Source organism: Corvus brachyrhynchos, unplaced genomic scaffold (genome assembly GCF_000691975.1).
Source record: "Corvus brachyrhynchos isolate BGI_N302 unplaced genomic scaffold, ASM69197v1 scaffold94, whole genome shotgun sequence".
NCBI lineage: Eukaryota > Metazoa > Chordata > Aves > Passeriformes > Corvidae > Corvus > Corvus brachyrhynchos.
Window position 1 is genome coordinate 9,624,658 of NW_008238330.1, and position 24,768 is coordinate 9,649,425.

The 24,768-nt window shown below is 39.0% G+C and overlaps 1 protein-coding gene across 6 annotated transcripts in view; it reads left to right on the top strand.

Annotated features, from left to right (window-relative positions):
* The window catches only part of TRAK1 (trafficking kinesin protein 1), a 101,027-nt gene extending 76,304 nt beyond the window's left edge, over positions 1–24,723 (top strand). For 3 of the 6 annotated variants that reach the window (XM_017734496.1, XM_008633882.2, XM_017734499.1), the window contains 7 exons: positions 158–288; positions 789–863; positions 2,049–2,186; positions 3,771–3,847; positions 5,888–6,124; positions 7,029–7,345; positions 11,599–16,464. In XM_017734496.1, coding sequence (XP_017589985.1) covers positions 158–288; positions 789–863; positions 2,049–2,186; positions 3,771–3,847; positions 5,888–6,124; positions 7,029–7,345; positions 11,599–12,053 — 1,430 coding nt within the window. In that variant the 3' untranslated portion in view covers positions 12,054–16,464. Of the gene's footprint in view, positions 1–157; positions 289–788; positions 864–2,048; positions 2,187–3,770; positions 3,848–5,887; positions 6,125–7,028; positions 8,535–11,598; positions 16,465–18,386; positions 18,481–20,530; positions 20,634–24,584 lie in introns of those variants that run through there. The other 3 variants (XM_017734497.1, XM_017734498.1, XM_017734500.1) reach the window with 3 other exon arrangements.
* The last annotated feature ends 45 nt before the right edge of the window (positions 24,724–24,768 follow it).

Here is a 24,768-nt window from a genome sequence, read left to right on the forward strand (position 1 = left end):
CCTTTCTGGTTTTGTGTCCTACTGTGTTTTTCAAAAATACCATACTGTGTATTGGGGTAAGATTCTGCTGAAGCAAGTGATGTTCCAAGAGAACATATTTATGCTTACTTTTCTGATTTTGGGTTTGTGATGTTAATTGTAATCACTTATCTTAAAGGGGATGCAAACATCCAGATTGCCAATATCTCCGAAGAGTTAGCAAAGAAAACTGAGGATGCTGCCCGGCAGCAAGAAGAAATCACTCATCTTCTCTCTCAGATAGTCGATCTGCAGAAAAAGGCAAAAGCTGTAAGCAATCCAGTTGAGAGACTACTGTTGTTGGTTGCTACTATTGTAACTGAAGGACAAGATAAAATCCTCTCTGTACTAGAGCCTAAAGGAAATATTCCACTCTCCTTATGTGGGTGACCTTGTTTGGTGTTTAATATGTAGTATACTTGACTAGAAAGCATCAATTTATTAAAAGATGCATATATGGTTTATCAAATGCAATAGTTAAAATTATTTTAAATATTAGATTTAAAATTCTGCTCTGAGTGATGTCAATGAGACAAGAATGTCAGTGCAAGTGGGCACACACTTGTTTGGGGGTTCATTTGGGAAGGTGCATTCTGATGCTGTGTGTTTTTGTGTAAGCATTTTAGATGTTTTTAAAGTAATGTGTAGATTAACATTTCTGCAGAGGAGAGGTGAGAAGAGTTGGAATGTTCCTTCTTACCTGTAGTATAGGATAAAATATCACAGGACAAAACACTGCAGTATTTCTAACATTTTTTGGCATATTTTAGTGTGCAGTTGAAAATGAGGAACTTGTCCAGCATCTGGGAGCAGCTAAAGATGCCCAGAGACAGCTCACAGCAGAGGTGAGTACATTACTTTGTAATACAGTAACTCAGTAGCAAGTCAGTGACTGTTCACTTTGCCTCTCTGATCTGAGCTGGATCAGAAGTCTTAAATAGTTTTGCCTATTTATATGGAATGAAGGAACATTTGTGTTCCTAGTAGAGTTCAAAACCTTTCCTTTTCTGTTCTCTGCTCCTTCAAATGACACACATTTTGAAACACAGAGGGTTATTGGCTGTATAGGAACCCCTTTAGAGGTTGACTTCTCTAGGCTGGTAATTTCAGCCTATTTTGACTAGTGAGATAACATGGAAGAGCTCATTTGTGCTCTGTTTGTTCAGTGAATAAACATAAGGCAGTCCAGTATTTCTGGTTGTCTTACAGGTGCTACATTCACATGAAAAAAATGGACAAGATAGAATGAATAGAGCTTGATCCCTTTAGGACGTGTCTTGCACTTGCACTACTTGATGATGAAAATGAGAATGGCCAAAGAAGCTTTTCCTGTGGGTGGACCTTTTGTACCTGTGGTGCTCAACAAAGATTGGGCTCATGCTTCTCTAGTACTTTCTTATGAAAGAAAATGAACAGGATCTTTTTTTCTGAACCAAATAGCTGATTTTTATGAAACTTGTAGGAATGTGGTGTTTCAGACTGCTGCCCCTTTGCCAAACTGAGTTGAAGTGGCTGATGAACCCAAAAGCTGTGAGGGTACACAGACATCTGTAGACAGAGTGATTACATAAGATGTGTTTCCTGGGAAAACTAAAAATAAGTCATGGTTTTAGACTGTTGAAAGCTATGTGTGTATACATATGTATGCATGAAAGTCCTGGCTTTAAAATTCCTAAGTCCTTTGGACCATAGTGGAATGGCTTGTCCTCAGCCCACAGTGTTTGCCCCTGTGGTCATCATGGAAGTGATTAGGCACTAAACCTGATCAGACTAATGATGCTTTTTTAGCTCTGTATCTTCTGCTTGACGGTGGCTTCATGTAGATATGTAGGGAAGGAAATGGAGCAAACAGTTCCTTCTGCATTTTGTGTCTTACCCTGCCTGCCTTCCCATTACTAATCTATGTTATTAATGATTCTCCAGTGATACTCAATTGTTGGAGATCTGCTTACCAGTATTAAAAGAATTAGCAGGATTTTTATGGTAATAGTGCAGCCATAAGGTCTTGGACTGTTTTCTCGATGTTACAGTTGCGAGAGCTGGAAGACAAGTATGCAGAGTGCATGGAAATGCTTCATGAGGCTCAAGAAGAGCTGAAAAACCTTAGGAACAAGACAATGCCAAATGCTATATCACGTCGGTACCACTCCCTTGGTCTCTTCCCTATGGTAAGCAGATTTAAGGGAAAAACCTGCATAAACCACGCAAAGGAAGCGTGTTTGCATCTGACTTACAGCTTCAGGGATAGGATGCCCGCTCTGGCATAAGCACGGATGAAATGTGTATTTGTGCAGTGTTACTGGACACCTGAGTGTTCAGTTTTGCATACCTGGTTCTGCAACAGTGGTGCTGTGCAGCTCTGCTGCAGCATTATGTCCAACCTGCAGCTGGCTGTGCTTATGCTGTGAATCCTGGGTAGTATTAACAGGTTGTTACACAGTTCTGTACATCTTGGTTAAGCATCTCCTGTACTGCAGTGGCTGATCTTCATTAGGAGCTTCCTGCTTTTCTTCAATATCCTTGGAGATATAACTTCCTAATAACATAACAATGTTTTCCAGGCATGGCATCATTCTAGTCACTTACAATATGTACATTCTAGTTCTTGAGTACTTGAACAGGGTTAAACAGACCTTCTTGTTCTATGGTGACTGAAAATTCAGTGGTTCATTAAAAGAATGTTAGTTGCTAATCTGTATTATGGCAACAAATTACACTGGTTTCACTGGTGTTACCAACTTTGTTTAGCTGATTTCATGTGATTATGACATTTAAAGCCCAGGAAATATGCAGTACCCTCAATGAAATGAGAAAAAAAGAATGGATAAGAATGTGTCCAGTGACTTGCTCTGCTTGCATGTGTATCTCTAGAGTAGTTAGATTACTCCTGAAGGCAATGGTGTCAGTGGTTTCTTTTGCAATACATCAATGTAATCAAGCAGCAAAATCTGACCTGCCTTGTCTTGTCTCACTGCTGGGGAAGAACGCATTTTATTTGTGCTCACAAGAAGTAAATTGCCAGCAAAAGCTTAGCTTGCTTTTTTGTGTTCCCTTCTGAGACTGAACACAGGCCAATTTAAAGTGCAGATGTTTAATAATACAAGTTGTGCTTGCACAAATACAGTTGAAAGCTGTAAAAAGTATGCTTGTGCTGAGATAGGTTTATGTGTTTTGTGTGAAAATTTTCAAATGTTGAATCATGGGACAAAATATCATTCAGGTTTGTTATTGTTTGATACTTAGACCCTGCACCCAGCAGTAAAACTTAGTGACCAGCCACGGAAAATTGATGGCCTGTTACCTCTAAACTTATGGGGGAAGTATATAGTGCTTTATGCCAAGAATCATGTCATTTTTGTGGATGGGTGGATAATGCTGTGAGTTTTATGTTTATTTTAAATGAAAACATAGAGAGCAAAGCTTCATACATGAAAGGCGAGTGTTGCTGAGTGTAGAATTCAGTCTGGGAAGGTGGATCGTGTTGTTGCCTACAATATTCTCTTATGGTTCTTTGGCAGATATTATGTAACATCCGATGGTACATACTATGGAAAAGTGAAACTAAGCCATATTTTGTCAGTGCTTTAAATTCTACATTAGTTTTCCGCTAGTTTTTCATTTTTAAACCTTCCTTTTTCTTCTAGGTGTACTCTTTATTACTTATTATTTTGTATAAGTAATTTACTATTTTCTGTCATGCCAACCTGTTAATACTATGCTATTTGTTTCTCTTTTTTGCTTATTTTTAATAGGATTCTTTGGCAGCAGAGATAGAAGGGTCAATGAGGAAAGAGCTGCATTTAGATGAACCTGACTCTCCTGACTTGGCGTACGACTGAAAAGAATTGGTTCCTAATTGATTGGTTATATCTGAAGTTAATTATTTGATGAGAAAAGAAAAAACAGGAAATAGCTGAGCTAGAGATTTAAAAAGGAATATTTCTTTCAGAGTGTGAATGATAGAGAGAAAGGAAGATAAACTGTCTAGTTATTGGGGTGTTTCTATTTTCTGCTAAAACTGCGAAAAGAAAACACCTATACATAGGCTTTGCCTTGTCTTAAAAACTTTTTTCCTGGATGCTGAGAACGAGAAAAGGTTTGGTTTTTTGCGTTTTACCATGCTATGTTTCTTCAGTTACCAGTTAGGGGAGGAGTTCAAGTTAGTGGGTTTTCTCTTGGTGAGTTTTATAACATAAGTTACCACGTAACTATTGATCTAATCCAATTTTTACAGGAAGAACATCAGGGCAGAAAGGGATTTGGAATGGTTGGGTACTCAGTGTGATGCCCATTATGCCTGAGCTGAAGTTCTGTTGAATTAAACAAGAGAGTAGTTTGAAACAAGTTAAGTGCTTGCGACAGCCCCAAAGCTATAGATAGATACAGCTTGGCAGAAATGGCCTCGCTGATGCCAGTTCCACGTGTACTTCAATAGGTTTATCTCACAGATTTGTACAAAGCATGGATTGTTTAATTTGAAATAAGTTAATCCAGTTTACAGGGTCTGTTACAGAAACAGAGTTTACAAAACAGGACAGTCAGGAAGGGTACAGTAGGCAGTTCCCAGAAACCTTCTAATTGCTTTTACAAAATGCCTGACGCATACACTGACCTTTTCTGTGCCTGAGTCAAGAACTGTAAATGAGGCTTTGACAGAGTGAAATGTTGATTAGAAAAATGTAAGGTCAGAAAGTTGTGAGCATGCTTAAACCCTGTAGGATCCTTTCATCCTTCCAGTGTAGTCTAACTTAAAGCTAGTTTAATTTCTTTAGAATGTCTCATTTACTTTGTCTGTACCAGCAGAGGATAATTTTTTTTTAGTTCCATGACTTTTCTTGGTTTTATTTATTTGTGCAGTGGTAACTGCAAGCTCCATGGGACTTTTTATTGATAAATTTTCTTAGATTCAGCCTCTTAAAGACATACATGTATAGACTCGGAGCCTACAAACAAAGGGTGCAACTGTTGATCACCCATGACAGAAGGAAAGAAATTTGAATGACATTAAATAGCCTAAGTCATGCTGTCACTGTTACAGCTTGGCAGTGTTACCTTTCAGACAGAAGGAATGTGCTGTTCTTGTGTTCAGCCCATGTTGAACTGTAAAACAAAGCAGCGGTGGCACTTTTGTAGCATGATGTAGGGTAATTTTATTTTGTCAAGAAATTTCTGCTGAAGTGTCATCTGATGTCAATCTTGAAGCAGGTGGACAGTATTTGTTATGGTATAAGGTCAATGTTGATAAAGAGTGAACTTGAGAAGTAGGTCAAAAATTAGGTTTCCAGCCTTGACATGCTCTCTCTCAAGTCTTGGTCCATTATATTTCTGGGATTTTTTTCCTTTTTTTTTTTTTTTTTTTTTAGTACTATTTAAGGGGGTTGGAAATTGGTTTCAAAGATAAAAGACACAAGACTTGCTTGCATGGAGATACTCAGGAGAGAAAATTCAAACTCTCTTTTAAAATGGATTAGCCAGTTTATAGTTAAGAGTTGAAGGGAGCTCAATTCTGTTTTTTAACAACTCATTTTTACATAATGGCTTTATGGCACTTTTAACTGATGTACTGAAATGCTCTTTCACTTTTTTTTTTTTTTTTAATATTTGAAAGGGTCCTTGCACATAATTGTCAAATGTTGTGCCAGAATTATTCTAGGGTGATGGAAGAATTATGGTGATGGATTGAATGTAATATCCAGACTGAACTAGTATGGGACCCTATGCATACTGCTTTGCAGAACTATACATAAAACCAAGGTGTTTGGTTGAGCTGTGAATAGGAAGAGCTGTTACTAAGCTGTTACCTGTTTCTCTGTTCTTTCTCAGGGTAAGAAGTTATTGTGTGATTATTAACTGCATATGTGTTTTACAGTCATCAGAAGCGAGTCTTTGAGACGGTGAGAAATGTCAATCAAGTTGTCAAGCAGAGATCCATGACTCCGTCGCCAATGAATATCCCAGGCTCCAACCAGTCCTCTGCTATGAACTCAGTCATTTCTAGTTGTGTCAGCACTCCACGTTCCAGTTTCTATGGGGGAGACATCTCTAACATTGTGATAGACAACAAGACCAATAGCATCATCTTAGAGACAGAGTCCTCGGACAATGGGTCAGTACTGTAGCACTGGAATTTGTGTTCGCTTTGTTTCTGACATAAAGGCAAAGTGTTTCTATTTTCCTCCTCTTGTCTTAGGTAGTGCAGTTGCCACAGTGGCATACGCCTTCAAAATTTATTTTGTGCTTACAGTTTTTGAGCACTCAAGTTTATTTAGAAAGGAAAGCTTTTAGAAAGTTCTGTGAATCAGTGTCTGCGACTCAGACCTGTTCTAAGATGCAACATCACCAGATGATGTAAAACCACTCTTTGTTTTTGTGGGTCAACACTTAAAAAGAATTGTATTTTCACCATTTTGCATAAATTCCAGGAAGTTCTGATCCCAGATGCAGCTACAGTTAACTTTTTTGATCCTAAAACTAAATAAAGTGTGCATCTGTAGGTTACCTAATATGAAAACTTATGAATGAAAGCAATCAGAACTTTACTTTTCTAGCTTCTTTCTCTTCCCCCAGTACAGCTCCACTCTGTGCTGTATATACTTTTCAGTAAAAGCAGCTTAATACTTTAAAACAATGTATGTTTGTTGTGTTTACTCTTGTGACTCACTGTGGTATTCTTGCAGCATTGGCCCTTTAACGTGGGGCCTGCTTACTTGAGTCTGTGTAACAAGTAGACATCTCCCACCTCTTTGTCAGAGGAAGCTCTTAAGTAAAGCACACGTTTCCAGCCAGGAGTTTTTACGCAGGAACTAGGATTCAAAACTCTTTTACTATGAAATAGACTGGTGTTTGCCTTTGAGCTGTCCCGATGACTAGCGAGTTGTTCCCAGACATAGTAATTTAAAGGTACTTACGTCTCAAAACTGTCATGTGGAAGTTTTAAGCATTTTTAAGAATGTGGTTTTTTCCCCTCCCCCCTTTTTTTTTATTTGTCTATGTCCCCCTTTATGTTTTAGAAATGAAGACAGGATGAAGAAGCCTGGAACTCCAGGGACTCCAGGCTCCAGTGACCTAGAGACTGCCCTTCGCAGGCTCTCCCTCCGGCGGGAGAATTACCTCTCGGAGCGCAAGTTCTTTGAGGAAGAGCAGGAAAGGAAGTTGCGGGAACTGGCAGAAAAGGGAGAACTCCACAGTGGTTCCGTTACCCCCACGGAGAGCATCATGTCACTGGGAACTCACTCCAGATTTTCAGAATTCACTGGATATTCAGGAATGTCTATCAGCAGTCGCTCCTACCTGCCAGAAAAGCTTCAGATTGTGAAACCACTAGAAGGTGATAACAAAGGGCCTCGGCCTTTATCTGTTGTTATTAGTGACTCTTTGTGGTCTCTTATCCATCACCAGAAAGCAGGAAATCTTTGTAATACATATTCTTTTTACTTTAGAGACAGTAATCCACGCTGTTGGTTTGAGATCTTCTAGCTACTATATTTTTCACAAGCGTTAAAGGTGTTAGGAAACAATCCCAGCCAAGGCAGTAAAATAAATATTACAGGCCACATGTGCACATCAGCAGTGCAGCTTTACATCTGACTTAAGTGTTACCATTTCATAATTGGAAAAGGAAAGTGGATAAATCTATGAAATTGAAACAAGAGTTCTGTAAATGAGTATCTGGAAAGGCCTTTACCTGCTTTCAATTAGTCCAGTTGATGTAATAAGACTGTTTTAGTGATTAAAAATTTTATGGACTTTATTGGGCTGTTTGAGTGGTCATACATGAGTCACTATGGCTTTGCATTTCATGTATTAAAGAGGTGGGGTTTTTTAAAGTCAAATATTCTTCATTCATTGTCTCAGGAAAAGGCAAGATAGAGATAGATGGTAGTCAGGGCTAGAGCTCTGTTTCTAAGTTCTTTTCAATAGGCTGTTTAAACAAAGCTGTCCAAGCATATGTAGTATAGTCTGCCTGGCTTTCTTCAGTTCTTTCAGGTTGTGGCTGGAAGTTAGTTGAGTCAATTCCTCCAGGTTTTAAACCAAATGAAGTTTTCTGTAGTACTTCACCGATACACTAGCTAATGTCATTTAGCCTTGGCTTCTCTCTCTCTTTTCCTTTAACAGAGCTCTTGTATTGCATTGCATTGTGTGTGTTTTAGTTGCAGAACTTCCTTTTTTTCATCTTTTTAGAACAAATTTATTTCATCTATAAGGAGCATATAGCATGACACATACTCGGAAGCAAAAGTAAGCATTCTTATGTCCTGAAGAAAGTGATGTACTGTACCTACCTGTTCAAATGAAACTATAGCCATAGCACACCAACTCATACTGTCAAGCAGATTTTAATAATTTGTTTTCATGGCTGCTTTTAAAGGTCATAAAACTTCTTGTACCACGTGAGGGAAAGAAAGGATGATCCCACTTTGTTTCAGTTTCTGGTTGCTACCACTGTAATAAATTTCTGTCACCATCCCATTATATCTGCTTTTGTCTTCCAATAAACTCTTAAAGTCTTTATCATCTTTCTATCTGTCTGGGTTTTTTTTTTCCCCCTGGTTTTGTTCAGTGTTTTCACTGGGTCATTTCTGTCTTGAAATTATTGCTCCTTTTAAAGTACTTCTCATGTTTGGTTTTAGATGTTATTTGTAGCATGTTTGTGTCTGCCTGTTTCATAAGTTTTATGTTGGTTAACTTTTATTAATTAAGTATCTTTGTGATTTTGTTTTTCCCTTCAGCTTAGTTTCTTTTCTGAATATTTTTCATGAGACTTAATTTTTTTTTTTTTTCAACTTCACGGCTGCCTTCAGACTACTGGGGCAAAATAGTCTGCTGTACCTGCAGACTGTTATAAGTAGTTGTGCCTTTGGTTTTATTACTGTGTTGGGTGCTCATGCCAGAAAACAGAAGAAATAAAAATTAGTTCTGTAATAAATTTAATATAGGTTAATGACTTCTTCTCCTTTAAAGCAATCTTTTAAATCCCCCAGAAAAAAAAAGTGACAGAAGCACTAAGAAATTAATCTTCTTTAGCACCTTTAAAAAAAAAAACATGCTTTCTTTTAGTCAAACAGAAGCAATCCTTGATGTGATTTGCTTTAGTTATAGTCTAGTGAGATTTTTCTTGTTTCTTTTTTTTTTAAACTATGCACTTGTAACTTGTTGTGCCATAAGCATGAAATGGCATTACCTGTGTCCTGAAGGAAAACTAAAAACTTGGACTGATTATGTCTTCACCCACTTTTGTTGCCATTGTGGGAGCAATACACTGTGAATTCCTAAGCTTTCTCTGGTCCCCAAACCTTATGTGCAATCATGCAGAGATATCAGGAATATAGGGAAAAAAATTATTCCATTCATATACTTATTTTGTTCTTATATTCCTTCTTCCTTCAGTGGCAGTCCCACTGTCACACAGTAATTCCCTCATGCCAACTTTTTCTGATAAAATACTTTACAAAACCATCTGGGAGGCACCTGGGACTGAATGTAGGCGAAAAAAAGTGTTGTATTTCCCTCTTCTTTTGACTTCTGCAGCTTTCTTTTTTCTTTTTATTGGGGATTTACTGTTGTTGGATTCCCTTGTACATTTGTGTTCATTTTCTGTATGGGAAATTAAAGCTTGCTTACACACATTTTATGAGATCAAGATTAGACCCAGATATCTTCCTGTTTGTGATGGAGCTTAGGCTATTTTGATTTCTGTAGTTTTAATAGAAATGTTAAAGCTCAAAATGCAGATATTTTGGTAAATACCTTTCCTATGGGAAGATATGAGATATATTTTAACAATTAAGTGCTTGTATTCCACACAGTTTATTTTAAGTATAAGTTTTGGTGTGCTTTAAGGTGAAAAAGGTTACATCTTCAGGAGCTAGCATGTAGAAGTTAATTGAATTTTTATACTTGCAGGTAGTGCAGAAAGAAATTTTGATTTTCTTTGTTCTTTAATTCTTGGAGTAGAGTCTGACAGAAAACCTCTACCCCTAGGTTAAGGCTTGACAATATCTGTCACTTCTTCACATTCTGGGGTATTTCTTTTATATAGAAGCAAAAAACTTGGCCTTTGTGACAATTCAGAAGTAAATACAAGTTCTAAGGATGTCTCTTCTCTCATTTTGGGGTTGTAATGGTTTCTACTTCTTGAGCTTTGAGGGTGTGAATTTTCTTTAATCCCTCTAGACTTACTTTAAATAAAAGCAAAAAAATAGATAGTGTCATTAGCCAAAGTAATCTAGCAGATCCCTTTATTCTGAGCTAAAAAAATTCAGATCCTAAAAAGTGAGATAGGCTTAATTAAAATGCCTTCCATTGTTCCCACTCATTCTAGAAGAAGTTTTTCCCTGTTCACTTCCTATATACAGTAAGCTTCCTCAAATGCAATATGTGAAATGACAATTTTGCTCATTCTGTAGGATTTTTCTCAGATTGAAAATAATGTATATGAGGGCCGTCCCTTCTCACGTTATTACAGTTGTTTAGGCTGTTACACACACCGTGAAACGAATTGAACTCTTGGTCTTTGATTATGGGTAAGATATTTGTGTGCCAGCTTCTTGAATGAGTGAGTATTCTGCTTTGCAGAGAGGCAACAGGAACAGGACTGCAAAAACTGCTCCGATTTGAGCTGGCAGAAATGAAAATAAAGCTGTTTTGTTTGTGTAATAGGATATGTGTGATTTTAAGTCACGTATTTCAACACAGAAGTGATTGTGGGCACAGAGGAAAATGTAGGCCTTTGCAAGCAGTGTTTAATTGCTACTTGAGGAATCAGATAAATCCTCCCCTGATTTCACAGGGCACATCTCAGTGTATACATCAATTTTTGCCTGATCAATTGCTGTTTCTGACTGTCTCCTATTAAACCTTGAATATTGAATGCTTTTCTCTGTAAAATGCACCTCCTTTTTCAAAACATTTCTCTGCCAAGGATGAAGCTACAGGTACAGTAGCATTTAGTTATGTAGTAGCTGAATTCCTGTAGCATAGGGTCCACACAGGTCTTTAGACTTGACATGTAGTTCAGAGTTGTGTATCTGCTTACACGTGCCTGAAGTTGGTGGGGATTTCTAACATATGGTACAGAGCTAAAATTGCTGTGCAATCTGTGTGACTACTGTCCTGTTAGCCACCGGTCGTAAATTCTGGCATGTTTTCAGCACTTGTCTTAGTGTGAGCTTAATGTGGGAATGTGTGGTATATGTTCCTCTTAGAGCTTTCTGTGATGGTGCTCAGATCAACAGTTAAAATATAAATTCTTTTTATTCCTGCTTAATCCCATGAATTGAAGTGGATGTGAATATTTATGGGGAGGGAATGTGCATGTGCACAAGTGTGCTGCTTCTCACCACCAGGCTTTGCCTAAGTGCTGATGTGATCAGTTTATTTCACACTGGTGTGGAAATGCTGAAGCATAGATGAAGCATTTTTGTGCTGTAGCATGTCTCCCTAGAAACATTAAATGCAGAAATACTAAAGGCTTGGAGCTCCCAAACCTTTGGTCTTTTGGATAAATGAAGAGGGACTTTGTCTTTTAGGTCTTGGATTGCTTACTAATTTATTTTGGTTGTCTTTCTGTTCACTTTCAAGGTTCTGCCACTTTGCACCACTGGCAGCAGCTGGCTCAGCCTCACTTGGGTGGGATCCTGGACCCGAGGCCCGGGGTTGTCACTAAGGGCTTCAGGACCCTAGACCTGGACCTGGATGAAGTGTACTGCCTTAATGACTATGAGGAAGATGAGACAGGTGACATTTCTTACAAGGGCCTAACTACCTCGACGCCAGTTCAGCACACAGAGACCTCAGGTGAGAGGTCACAAGCACAAGTGACTGTTTCAGAGAACAAGAATAACCCCCGCCAATCTCAGGCTTTCACAGAGGAGATGCAGGAGTCCGCGACTGACGATGATGAGGGGTCTGGTGAGGGAAACTCATTAAGTCCAGTAAAACTGACATCTTTACAGGATTTTGATTACTGGGCCATTCTCACGTCTCTTCAGAACAGCATCCATAATATTGCTTTGTGTGTAGCATCTGCACGATAGTGCGTGCAGTGGTTAGAACATAACCATTCTAACATTGGCTCAAAAATCGTTTATTTGATAATCTCTTAATTCATTTTTCAGTAACAGCATCTGTGGTCAGTATTTTACTCTATTTTGATAAGAGAAGGCTGCTAAAAGGAAGTGGTTCATTCACAAACCTTTGTGTGGCACATATTCAACTTGTGTGTGTATTTAGTGCACGCTGTTGTGTGTGTAATGTAGAGATTACATATATTTTGTATTACTGTAGTGCAGATTCTGACTGTTCATAAGAGGTGATGTCATGTTTTAGATTTCTGTACTTTGGGAAAAAAACGAAGACTAAATGATTGGTGCACTAAAGGTGCATCTACCTTGCCTTTGCTGAAACAAATGGAGTGCCTTGAAAATCACCAAAGAAATTCTGAAAGTTTAATTCACTTACCTCAGATACACTTAGCTGTTTTTAAAGTCCTTCCGAGATGACAAATTAAGGGGATGTTTTTATGCAGTGACTAATAACATTTCCCTTATTCTTTCTGCACCACACTATTAAATCCTGTCCTACTTATTTATAACATATTAAGACTTAAACATTTTTAAGTGACAACAGTACTGCATGAGTTATTAGATACTCTGAACTGACACTAGCAGTCTATTATTGCACAAGATCACAGATTCTCAAGACTATAGATGTGGTTTGAATTTGTGTGGTTTCTTTTTTGTCCTTGGGATATGGGGGTTTTGTTTTAATAAGCTGTATAGTCTTCATTAAGATTTGCCTCTGGTAAAGAATTATATTTAGTCCAGAATCAGAAAATTGCCATAACTCCTTTTTTATTTCCCAGACTTTTTTTTTTTTTTTTTTTTTTTTGGTAACTACTTTAAATGAAGACACTTCCTTCCCTCTCCTTTTTCTGGGATAAATCATAATTTAATATTTGGCTGGTCTTTGGAAGATTAGATTGTCTCAGGGCTAAACAATAATATTTCTGTTATTATCATGACATGCAGAGTATCTTCAGCTCTTACTGCAATGGCAGTTCAGTGCTTTCAGCTGCTGAATATAAGCTACTTTCTACAGTCAGTTGTATTAAGGTTAAACTTTGAACCATAGAATCATTAAGGTTGGAAAAGAACTCTAAGGTCATTGAGTCCAGGCATTAACACAGCACTGCCAGGTCCACCACTAAACCATGTCCCTAAGTGCCACATCTACAGATCTTTTAAATACCTCCAGGGGTAGTGACCCAACCACTGCCCTGGGCAGCCTGTTACAGTGCTTCAACATCCAAACCCTTCAACTTCCCTTTCCATTGGCAAAAGTTGTCCTTGTTCTATGAGATCCTAGAAATAATGTTTATATTATTTTTTGTATGTCAGTATGAAAATAATAATGCCTCTTCAGGCAGTTGTGTACTGTTTTGGATATTACCCAGATTTTTATAATTTTGAAGAGTCTGAGTAACTACAGCAAGGAAAGCTGGAGATACGAGAATCAAGGACTGGCATTTTTAGGATCTGGAGAATAAAAAATTCAACAAAAGATACAATTAATTTTAAAATGTGTTGCTATTGAGAGGAAGGGAACAAGCAGTTCTTCATGTACTCAGGGTACAGTAAATGTGCAAAAAAACGATGCTTGGGTTACATTTTGAAGAATTTTCTAATGGGAAGAGTATTCAACACAGGAACATGTCAAAAAAGTAGAAGACTCATTGTCATGTGAAAACATAGCTAAGGATATTGTTTAGTTCCTTGTTTGGGGTTTTTTTAAAAGAACAGATTAGTAAAACATTTCTGGGTAATAATTTGGAAGAGTTCTTTCTTTGGAGTAGAGCAATAAATATAGGCCTGCTCTGTAATTACAAACTGGTAAGAAAGTCTAGTACTTCCTTCCATTTTCTGTCTCCATTATGATTTGAATATAGGTTACTGTTTATTAAAAGGTTATTTACTGGTTATTGCTGGGAAAAGTCTGTCTCAGACAGGGTTTTTAAGTGAATTCCCTACCTTATAAATTGACAAAGTAGATAAAATCAATGAAATTGCTGTAGCAATCTTATTTTACCTGGTATTGTTTGCTGAGTAATTCTAATACATTACAGAAATAAGTGGGTCAAAATTAATAACTTTGTATAGAATGAACAAGTGCACTGAAAACTTTAATTTCCCATTCCTTTGCCTTCTTTCAAATTGCCCTGTTGCTTAGGATTTAGGAGTATCGATGAGCTACCATATTGGTTGTGTTGCTCAAATGAAGTAAAGACACTTTGTCTGCTTTTTGTTGAAGCACTTTGTCAGGCATTATACAAGGAGGAAATAACTGTGGATTTTGTCAGAGTAGGCACTTAATAATGGAGCAGTACTTCTTAGGATCTACAATCTGCCCACTGAAGAATACCTTTTGGGAGAAGGAGGTGCATGCTGAGCTTATGAATTTATTTCGTATTTAAATATTGTGCAGCCATTGCTTCTCCTCCGCATTTTTTTCTAGATTTCTCTGTAGGAAGTGCAATGCAGGTACGGGTGTGTATGGACTTGTGGCACCTCATCATGAGCCCATCATGAATACAAGGTTACAACATCATTGCTTGCATGATTCCAAGGGAGGTTCCAGTTGGCAACATACAGAATAAACTCTAGAGAATGTAGAAGTAAAATAAAAAGGGAAGGAAAGAAATATCTTGCACACAGTCTCTAGCGATAGTGCCTTTGCTTGTAATCCAGGATAGCTCCATTGTGGAAAAATCTCATTCAAGAGGTTTGTAAAAGCTGGAAGGTATCTTCTTACGGTTCCTGTTGGCAGGCCATAAAGTGGGCCAGTTTAGAGCTACAGGTTTTCTAGCCTCAGACCAAAAGGTTTTTAGTAATACAGTGCCTACAAGGACCTTCCTAGCAGGTGTAAGTTGTCTTAGTCTGTTGGGCAGGTTTCTGCAGGTTTCTGCTTCAGTTGATTGCATGCTCTGAGGTTTGTATCTTGCCTTTTTTGCACTGGATATGTTCTCTGTCACAGCACTTACAAGCCCTGTTCATATTGCCATTTTGTGTGTGCAAAGTGCTTCTCAGGATGAGCCCAAGAGCTTGTTTTGACTTCCAGGCTCAGGAGAGCAAACACAGCTGGTGCCAAAAATGTCTTGTAGCTAAAACATATTGAGGACAATTGTGATAGATATTCTTGTGATAGGTAGAGTCAGAAATCATTCTGACTAAATAAGGAAAAGTTACGTTCCTTGAGTTTTCTTGTCCCTGTGTTGAAACCTGTAGTACCCATTGATCTATAAAATAGCTTCCTCACCATAAATGCATATTCTATCCCAATCAGGAGAAGTTAGCACACATGTGCCTTATGGTCTGCAGTTGGTCTGTTGGAGCCACATGCTGTGTGTGGGTAGAGTTAACTTTATGGAGGATCATAAATTCCAAAGTTGCAGTTCTAGCCTAATACCCAGGAATAGGCTGAGATTTGTGTATCACTTTTGTAGACTTTCAGCATAAATGGAATCGTAAAGAAGTTACAGGACATAGTGTTCTTAAAATCATCTGGGACAAGTAATTTTTGAAGCACAAATTTTTAGTAACCTCAATATATTTTTTTGTTCTGTGAAAAAAACTAGTGTATTATGAAACTGTACAGAATCTGTTTTGGAGGGAGGGGTTGTTGGCATTGGTTTTTTGTTTGGTTTGTTGGGGTTTTTTAATTCACTTGCTTTCGTGTTTCCCTTAAAGAAACAGACAAAACACCAGCCATTCGAAGCACTTAATAATGTTATCAGTGTTTGGATTTTGAAGTTGGAAGGGCTACACTTGATGCAGTGTGTACTTAATTGCCTGCTAGTATTGGGTGCATAAACTGGTATTTCAGTACTTGTGTTTTTTAGTTCCACTGATTGATTGCTTTGAATAGACATGTGCACAGCATTATGGGATCAGCACTCTTGTACTACATGCTTAGACCTTAATCATGACAAGAAGGACTTTCCAAATAGATGCCTAAAATCACAAAACCACATAATGAATGTCTTATGTTTGATTTGGTTTTAGCAGGATTTCTATACATGCTTCTAAAAAGTTACCGTTGTACAGAAAAGCAATAAATTTTGTAACTCTTCTTAGAACTAAGGTATTGATGCATATTTAAATATATTTTATTTTCAAATGGCATGAATATTTCACAGTAATTATTTCTTTAAGAGAAGTCTGTCAGCAGTTGCTGTCTATGCTGTTAAAATGCTTGAATTCTAATTTGGGGATCGTAGCCTGCATAAACTCATGTTGAAGCCGCATTAAATACTTTGAAGTCTTTTTACATCTATGCTCAATGGTTATATACATACAAGAAAGTGACCTCAGCCAGAGAAACACCCTGTCCAAAGAATACCTGCCTTTGTTCGGTTTTTCCTCTCTTTGCTGTTTCCAAAGGCAAAATAAATGAAGATTTTGGAAAATCAGGTATTCAGACAATAATTTCGTTGTTTAAGAAACATAACAAAAGCAATGCTCCTGGTGCAGACATACGAATTCTTGGACGTTTTGAGTATTCACATCACATATTACATTTCTAGGAGAGCACCGTGTTCACATTTTACAGCTGTTGTTTTTATCACCTATCTCCTTTCCTTTGTAGTGGTTCACCCAGGCATCAGATCCGGCCTACTCTATATTCTCCCTATTCTGTCAGCCAGGCATTTTCAGTACAGGTAGCACTGGGTGTCAGAGCTCTCACCTTTAGCCACCTGGAGGGGATGAACTCTGCTAAATCTAGAGACTACATGAAGCCCCTGTCTTGTCCTGTGGATCCTAATGGGGTTTTGTGGCCTAGTTTCCAGTAATTTCACCTCACCCAAGAATGGAATTGGTGGCACAAACTGGCAGAAGTGAAGTCCATAGCCTGTATTCCAGATGACCACACATGGGAAAAAAATGCCTCCTAGTGGTCCTTTGTTATCCTCTTTTAAAGCAGGCAGAACTTTTCTATTCAGCAGTAAACTTCTAACGGTTTAAAACACCATCTGTTGCTCTAAGGATGCCTCAATCTGCTTGTCCTTCCATCCCTGTTTCCACAGCCTGTGCTAAAGAGATGCCCTAATTCCAGTGTGCTCTCTGCTCAAATAGCAGGGAACCAGGTTCCCTCCTTTTCTTGAAACATGCCAAAGAAATGATGGAGCAGAGTGGCTTGCTTCACTGTTGGACTAAAATGTTAACTTTGTGTCAGTCTGGATCAAATCATACTCTGAAGATTTCCCAATTTTTTTAAAGTTAATTTCCTAATAAATCTGTATATGCCAGAATAGGTGTTTGTACAAAATACAAAAAAAGATTTGCTAGTCACCGTGAGCTCTCTGCCTCCTCACTGTTATTTCAGCATAACAGCAAATTTGAATTTTGATCCAATGGTACAAAGGTTAATGGTGTTTTAATGTAGCTACCTCTTACAAATCTTCCTCAAACTTAATTTGCCTTGATATCTTCTTGTGGACGGGGCAGGCCACTCATTTACCTACTGTAACTTTGTACCTTCCTCTGCACAAGCTGGTTGAAAATCTGGGTTAAATGACCTTTTGAGAGTTCTCTGGGCAAAAGGTCATGTCCTAAACATACCTGTTTTGCTGTTTACACCTAGCAGAATAGCCCACACGTTCTGAGTCTTGAAGCTGGATCTGAGACAGCTCTGAGATACAAATCAGCTTTGTGTTTTGTGTGAGGAAAGCCGTGTTTGTTTTACCAGAAGATGGAGCTCTCTGCACTCAGTTTGACTGGAACCTGCCTTTTTTCTTTCCCCCCCACCCAGTATTTTAAAAGGTGTTTTTATGATAGTGTTTGTGCTTACAAGAGAGTCCCTTTCAGCTATGATGGTTTGCATTTTTCCATAATGCCTGTGAATTGTTTGAGAAAACTTAACTTGAAGAATAATTAATTCCTGAGTGCTGAAACACAATCCAGCCGAAATCTTAGGTTTAGATTTAATTTTAATTTAGGGGGAAAATGCACTAACAGTTTGCAGAGGGTTCCTGATGGATGAAGTTACATGATGTTTCTGTAAATTTTGTTAAGCATTGAGTTATGTACAGATTTTTTTTCATACAGATATGAAGCCTTGTTGTTAAACTATGACTACTTTGGAAAAGAGGGTATCAGTAAAACATTTGGTTTCAGGCAGTTACATGGAGCAGGTGTTTATATTTAAGACAATACTTTGGTATATGTAAGTGTGAAGGTAGTCTTTCTTATTATAAAAATGTATTAATTCCTCATGAATTTATACCAGCTCAGGAGATGGCCATTCATATGTAAAATTACTAAGTTAGAAATTAATCATTTTGTTTCTATTTGATAAACTTTGTTCATTTACAGCAACAGGTTCTCACTCTTTTTACTGTGTCCAAAGGATGGAAAATGCTACAGCAATATGATACACACCATTGTTGACTGATGGAGGATGAAGCTGGTACAGGACTTTCTTAGTGGTATTTGAGGGTGAAATACATCCTTGGCAATGGATAGATTATTTTCATCTTTTCAATTTGTTTCCTCTGATTAGAGTTAGTGATTTCTTTACTTTTAGCAGCCTTCTCCTATCTTTGACTCATTAGTAGCAATGAGTCTTGCTTTTGCTAATGCAGCTATGTTTCTTCAATGTGCCTGTCTCCAATCTGAGGGGATGCCCAGTGGATATTACAAATGGGGAAAATGCACTGATTGTATTACAGCTATGTGCTTTGGGTTGAGCTTGCAATCTTAAACCAGCATTGCTTTATTCTGTTCTCTATTCATCATCCAGGGATAATTGCTTTGTTTCTAATTGATTTATGTTAAAGTCCTGTGTTTCTCTAAATAACCAATTTTTTCATGTCCAGTTATTTGAGCTCTTTCTCCAGATTTTCTTATAACTCTCTACAAAATGGAGAGAATCATGATTGCTAGGCTGTGCTCCCTTGTAATAGCTTTTGTAGTGCTCACACTAATCTCTAAAGCAACTGGATTCCTGAAGCATCCTAATTACCATCTCTGGAGGTGAAGTAGAGCTTGTTGTTATGTTATGCTGTGCTAACATTTGAGTGTGTTAACATGACACTCCAGTGGGTCCTTGGAAATATCCTTCTCTAATGTACAGCCGTACATTCCAGCGCTGACTAGAAGTTACCTCACACTGTATGCTCAGCCACTTCTGCTTCCACTGTTCACACTGCCCATGCTCTACCCTTCACACACTGCTTTTATGTGTTCTTAAAGGGCTACCTAACCACACACACTGTTTTGGAGCTGTGATACTTTATATATGAAAAAGGGAACACAGCCACAATTAAGACTTGCCTTGCTTCTGCTAAGCTGCTCTGGGAGTTCAGAGTGGTGTCTGGTCTACCTGGTCGGTTTGTCTGTCTTTTGCAGTGTGTTGAATAGTTGTGTACTGTGGTATTAAAATGTGGCTTAATCAGGGAATGGCTCAGAGGGTTGGGTAGGACTGGGGGGAGGGAGCTGCACACAGTTTTTATTGTGCATGTCTTTTGACCACTGCTAAGTTTGGTTACTAAGTAAGAGAACCTATGCAATCATGATATCTTTGATGTAATATTTAACTCTGGGTGTTTTTCAACCAGCTTTTCAGATGCATGGCTCTTAAATTCTGTAGTTTTTTTGCAGTGACCACAGCTGCATTATATAGCAGGTTAATACAGCCACAGAATCATTTCTACCAAGAAGAAAGAAGTTGTCCTAAGTCCTTCATTTTTAAAACCGAGCTATATTGCTTCTTTCCCAAATCACTGATCTATCACCAGTGGCAGTTTTACAGCCATATTTGTTAGGAAATTTGCTTACTACACTGTCTACAAATATTCAAAAACTGCTATACTATGCAGCTGAGGACATACATTCTTAAAGAACCTAATCACATGCACAAGAGAAATGTCACAGATGTAAAGTAGTGGATCCAAAAAACTACCACTTTCCATATCGTGGATGTGGAAAGTACGAGAAACAGTAATTAATGTGTGTCCCTCCCCTTCCCACCCCAACAATCTGTACTCCTGTAGCATTAGCCTGATGGATCCATTACTGAGAAGTAATGGGGATACCTTTTTGTGGATCAAGCTAAAAGCTGAAAGGCACAAGCATTTAGAAAATCCCGGTGCTCCTGAGCTGGTACTAGAAAATGCTGCTTGTAATTTCCCACTGATGCAAGTTGCTGGTTTAGATAAGGACTAGCATTTCAAGCACTGCCTGGCCTAAATGTGGCTTGAACAAAACCTAATCTGCAGTGTTTGTGATCATGGGCAAGTTTCAGCGGACCTTTTTAGCACTGGCCTTGGAGTCCTAGAGGTGTTTCCTTTGGAGAACAAGTGTCTGCTTAACACTGTAGTACTTGGGCATTTCTCTTCTCTTGCATTGATCCCATCAAGGTGCCTCATCACTTATTGCATCTGTCTTATCAGCACACAGAAGTTTGGTTTTCCCCTTTCTTGTGTAAAATGCAAAGAATTTGCTTTTTTTTAATTTAGTACCTCATCCTGGGAAGTGCATGTCACAAACCAACTCCACCTTCACCTTCACCACCTGCCGCATTCTGCACCCCTCCGATGAACTCACACGAGTCACGCCAAGGTAAGGGATTCTCATGATGGCAAAGCATTCAGCTCTATCAGAGTTTCCCCTCTAAGCAAATGCAAAATAATAGCATAAGCATAGGCATTGGCTGCATTGGTGAATTACAACACACACACCAATTACTCCTCCAATTTTGAGTTACCTCAGCCTGATTTTGAGAGGCACGTGTGGTGTTTTAAAAAGCCAATCAAAATTTCTTAAGTTTTGTTGTCTCTAGATGTTGCAGGATCAGGCATAACTATATTGGCTTCTGGTATCTAAACCTGGCTACTCTTCATCTTAGACTAGTTATAGTCCTCATATGTGAATGCACAGAATGTGATCTCTCACAAAAAAGATGAGAGGTTTTTTCAGGGAGAAAGTCTAAGTCTTTCCTCTCAGAAGAAGAAAAGATGTGCAGATAAAGAAATCCAGGAAGTACTTGAGGAATGGAGGAGGAGGTATAACTGGAAACAGGGAGATGTCTACTTTGTACCTTGGTGTAATTGTTAGAAATGAATTCCTGGCAGCCAGACTGAAACTGATGCAATAGCAATTGGCAGTATAGACACTGCATGCCAACAGTAGGCAGTGTTGTGGCCTTATGGAAGGTGAAGATCAAACAACCAGGGGGAGGGGGGCGTGTGGTGTGGTGTGAATTTCATACCTAAAGAGGGAGTTTTCCTCCCTTAGCAAATCAGGATTTACAGAATGTTCTTCTCTGTGTATAAGGACAGTGCTTTCTCTGCCCCTTCCAGCTCCTGTGTGGGGGTGTACCACTGTGTAGGTCCCCGTGCAGAGGGGGGTCTACACTTGTTTAGACATGATAGGCACTGACTGCCTATGAAGGGCATGAAAAGTAAGGGTATTGAATATGAAAACCTGTCAAGTGGAAAGGAAATGTATGATGTTTAAATGTAACTTTTTTGCATCCCTTTCTGAACTTAGTTATTAGTGGCCTGCCTGGTTTTTCTTTACTCTTTTCTGTCTTTCCCCTCAGCACAATTACTGAAGAGATGCTCTTATATGGTTGCAGTTCTATTTTAGTTTTCTTGTTATTATTGAATTGCTGTCAGTTGTGGTCGTAATAAAGTCTTTGGATACTAAATCAAACAAATCAGTCAGAAAAGACAGCTAAATTCAGTACATTTTCAGCTGTCTTAGTTAAATGGAAGTTCATTGTTCGTTCAGGAGAACAAAGAGCAAAATAAACAAAATATTGTTTTCAGCAGACATGTTTACAGAGCTCCTCCTTACCAACTATAAATGATTCTTCACAGGTCATGTGAGGAGGACGAGAAACTGCGTTATGTCTCGTGATGAGAGGAGGTGTAGGGCAGACACTGTGACCCAGCGTGGTCGGGGGTGAGCAGCACTGCCAGCAGCATCTCTGTTGGCAGGGTCATGTACAAGGAATGCTAGTGTGTGTGGCACCAGATAACCCCAAGAGGTTTGGCATTTACCTGCCTGGTTGCATTTTAATCTGTGCTACCCCAGGTGTTGCTGTAACCTTACTAAATTTCATCAAGCTAAATGAAATGCTCATTTATTTGTTTCTTTTCTCAATCTAACTCTGAAACCATCACTGGGCTGAGTTGCTGAGGCCACTTTGAGTCTGTTTCTGCAGTTGTGTCCAGGCTGCCTTGCAGTGTTGGTCAGTTTGATGGGAAAAATATTTCCCAGTTAAAGCAATGCCAAAGTGATCAAATGGACAAAAAGGCAACATCTGCAACTGCTTTCTTGCAGGGATGGCTTTTTTTTTTAATTGCACTGTAGTGTATAACTGTGCTGAAAAATTAGTAGAAATACTAATCTACATATCTGTGCAACTGAAATCTGTACCTGGAAGGAGTGAAGCTGTTGAGGTTAATAAACCATTGGAGTGCTGTAGTTTTCATCTTGTGACTAGGATATCTTGGAAGCCTGGTTATTGGCACCATATGTCTGGATTTCTGAAATGTATATGGTCGTACCTTGTCGAAAGTCAGTTCATGCAGTAAACTCTCTTTCTTTTCTCTCCCTCACGCTTTTCAAGACTTCTGTATTGTGTATTTGGGTGTAAGGGAAGTGTACCACAGTGGCTGACACTGCTCTTTAGTTCCAATGGAATCAGAACTATGAGGGTCCAGCTTTAGTCAGTGCTTAAGAGAAGAATTGTGAACTAACTTCTTTCCACTCAGCCTTGCCCTCAGAGTGTGTGTGCTGCTGCAGTGAGTGTGCATGGTCTCCTTAGCTCTGCTGGGAGAGATCCTTCTTCCCTGCCGCTAAGTCAGCACAGGCAGAAGGGAGAGGACATCAGGATGTGCCTTAGCACATCTGCCACATGCACTGACAGCCACAGCACACACGGGGGTGCAAGGAGACCGATTCCAGAGCCACTTAGCAAGGCTGCTTTTTAATTATATCTGCCAGTTTTCTCAAATAAGTGTTTCACTGCAGCATACTAGGAGGAATATATGGGATTCCTCTTGTTGAATTGGATCTGCAATTCAACTTCCTCAGTTTCTCTTGTTTATGGTGGAGGTTGGTACCATTCAAAATCACTGTTAGAGATCATGTTGGTCACATCCTATTTAGCCTTGTAAAGAAGACATGACTTGAGACTTCATAGCATCAGGCTAATATTTTTGTAATTAAGAAGTGCCTTAAAGATATGCTGATTTTTAGACCATGGGACTAGAGTTTCTGGTGTTACATGAACTCACATCACCTGCTCTCTGTAAACCAAGGATCTAGATGATGTTCTAAGCTCATCAGAAGCTGCAGCACAAAACATGCCAGGGTGTCTAACCTGACATGCACAGTAGTGTTGGCTAAGTAGAGTTCATTAATGTAAGGTGTAATGAGATGGAAAATTCCAGTCAAGACACAATCTCAGAGCCCTTTTTGTCCATATGGGCAAAAAAGATGCAATTTAGTCATTGGCCAGAGTCTTCTGGAAATCCAACGAGATTGTCTCAAAGTGGCTCTTTGATGCTTTTCTTGGTGCGGAGAACCCAACTTAAGTTAAAGTTGCGTGTTCTGGCTGAGCCAATCCAAGAGTGTGGCTCTACTGAAACGGCAAGATCCCACTCTCTCCCCTGTTCTTTCTCCTCCCAGCTGCTTAGTTTTCCCCCTGTCTTCAACTGGCTTTACTTTCTCTCTGACTCTTGGTGAGTGTCTTCTACTTGCTAACCTGGCAAGGTGAGGGAATAGATTTCCTTCTTTGAACAGTGGTGAGCTCATATCATTGAATCCTTCCTTAGCATCAAGTGTTGCATTGCACAAGACTGACTGAGTGCCATTAGAGGGGATGAACCCATGCCTAGGAGATACTACTGTGGAATTCTTTTTTTTTTTTTTTTTTTTTTTTTGGTATGTGTGTGTACATGTGAAAAAGACCATCATTTGCACATGGTTAGAAAAAGTTGGAAAGTGTTTTTTTCTGAGGTTGCATGGAGCTCTTGGGATTCTCTCAAACAGACATGAATCTGCAGTGTCATAGATATCCCACATGCCTTGTTTCTGGAATAACTGAGTACACCATGCCTTGATGAATGAGCATTCAGTTCTGTGTTCTCAGAAGTGACACTAAAAAGTAAATGTCTTGCTTATATCATTGGTCCAGTCTCCTGCATTTCCTTGTCTCTTAGAAGCAACTGGGAGTTGTTACAGCCAGTAGATCAGGAAGAAAAAGTGAAGGTGTTGATCAAAACCTGTAAATAGTTTTATCAGGAGAAATGTGGTGCTGGCTCTCGGCAGTGGCATTAATCCTGTGAGACTGGGCTGTGAAGTGTGCAAAGTGGAGATGTGTTTTGTAAGATCTGATGGTTTTGCGCTTGTAATCACATTTGTGGGAGGCTGGGAACTGTCAGTGACCTGTGCACTCTCCAAATGGATAAAAGGCTCTGCTCAGGGTTAAAAATCTTGCCTGCAGTAAATTTCAGTTTTCTACTGGAGAGAATAATTTGACTCCTCCTTTGCTTTCAGCCTTAACGCAGCACCTACTCCAGCTTGTGGCAGCATTAGCAATTTGAAAGGCACCCCGGTGGCTACTCCCTGCACTCCTCGGCGTCTGAGTTTGGCCGAATCCTTCACCAACCTCCGGGAATCCACGACGACAATGAGCACGTCCCTGGGGCTGGTGTGGCTGCTGAAGGAAAGGGGCATCTCG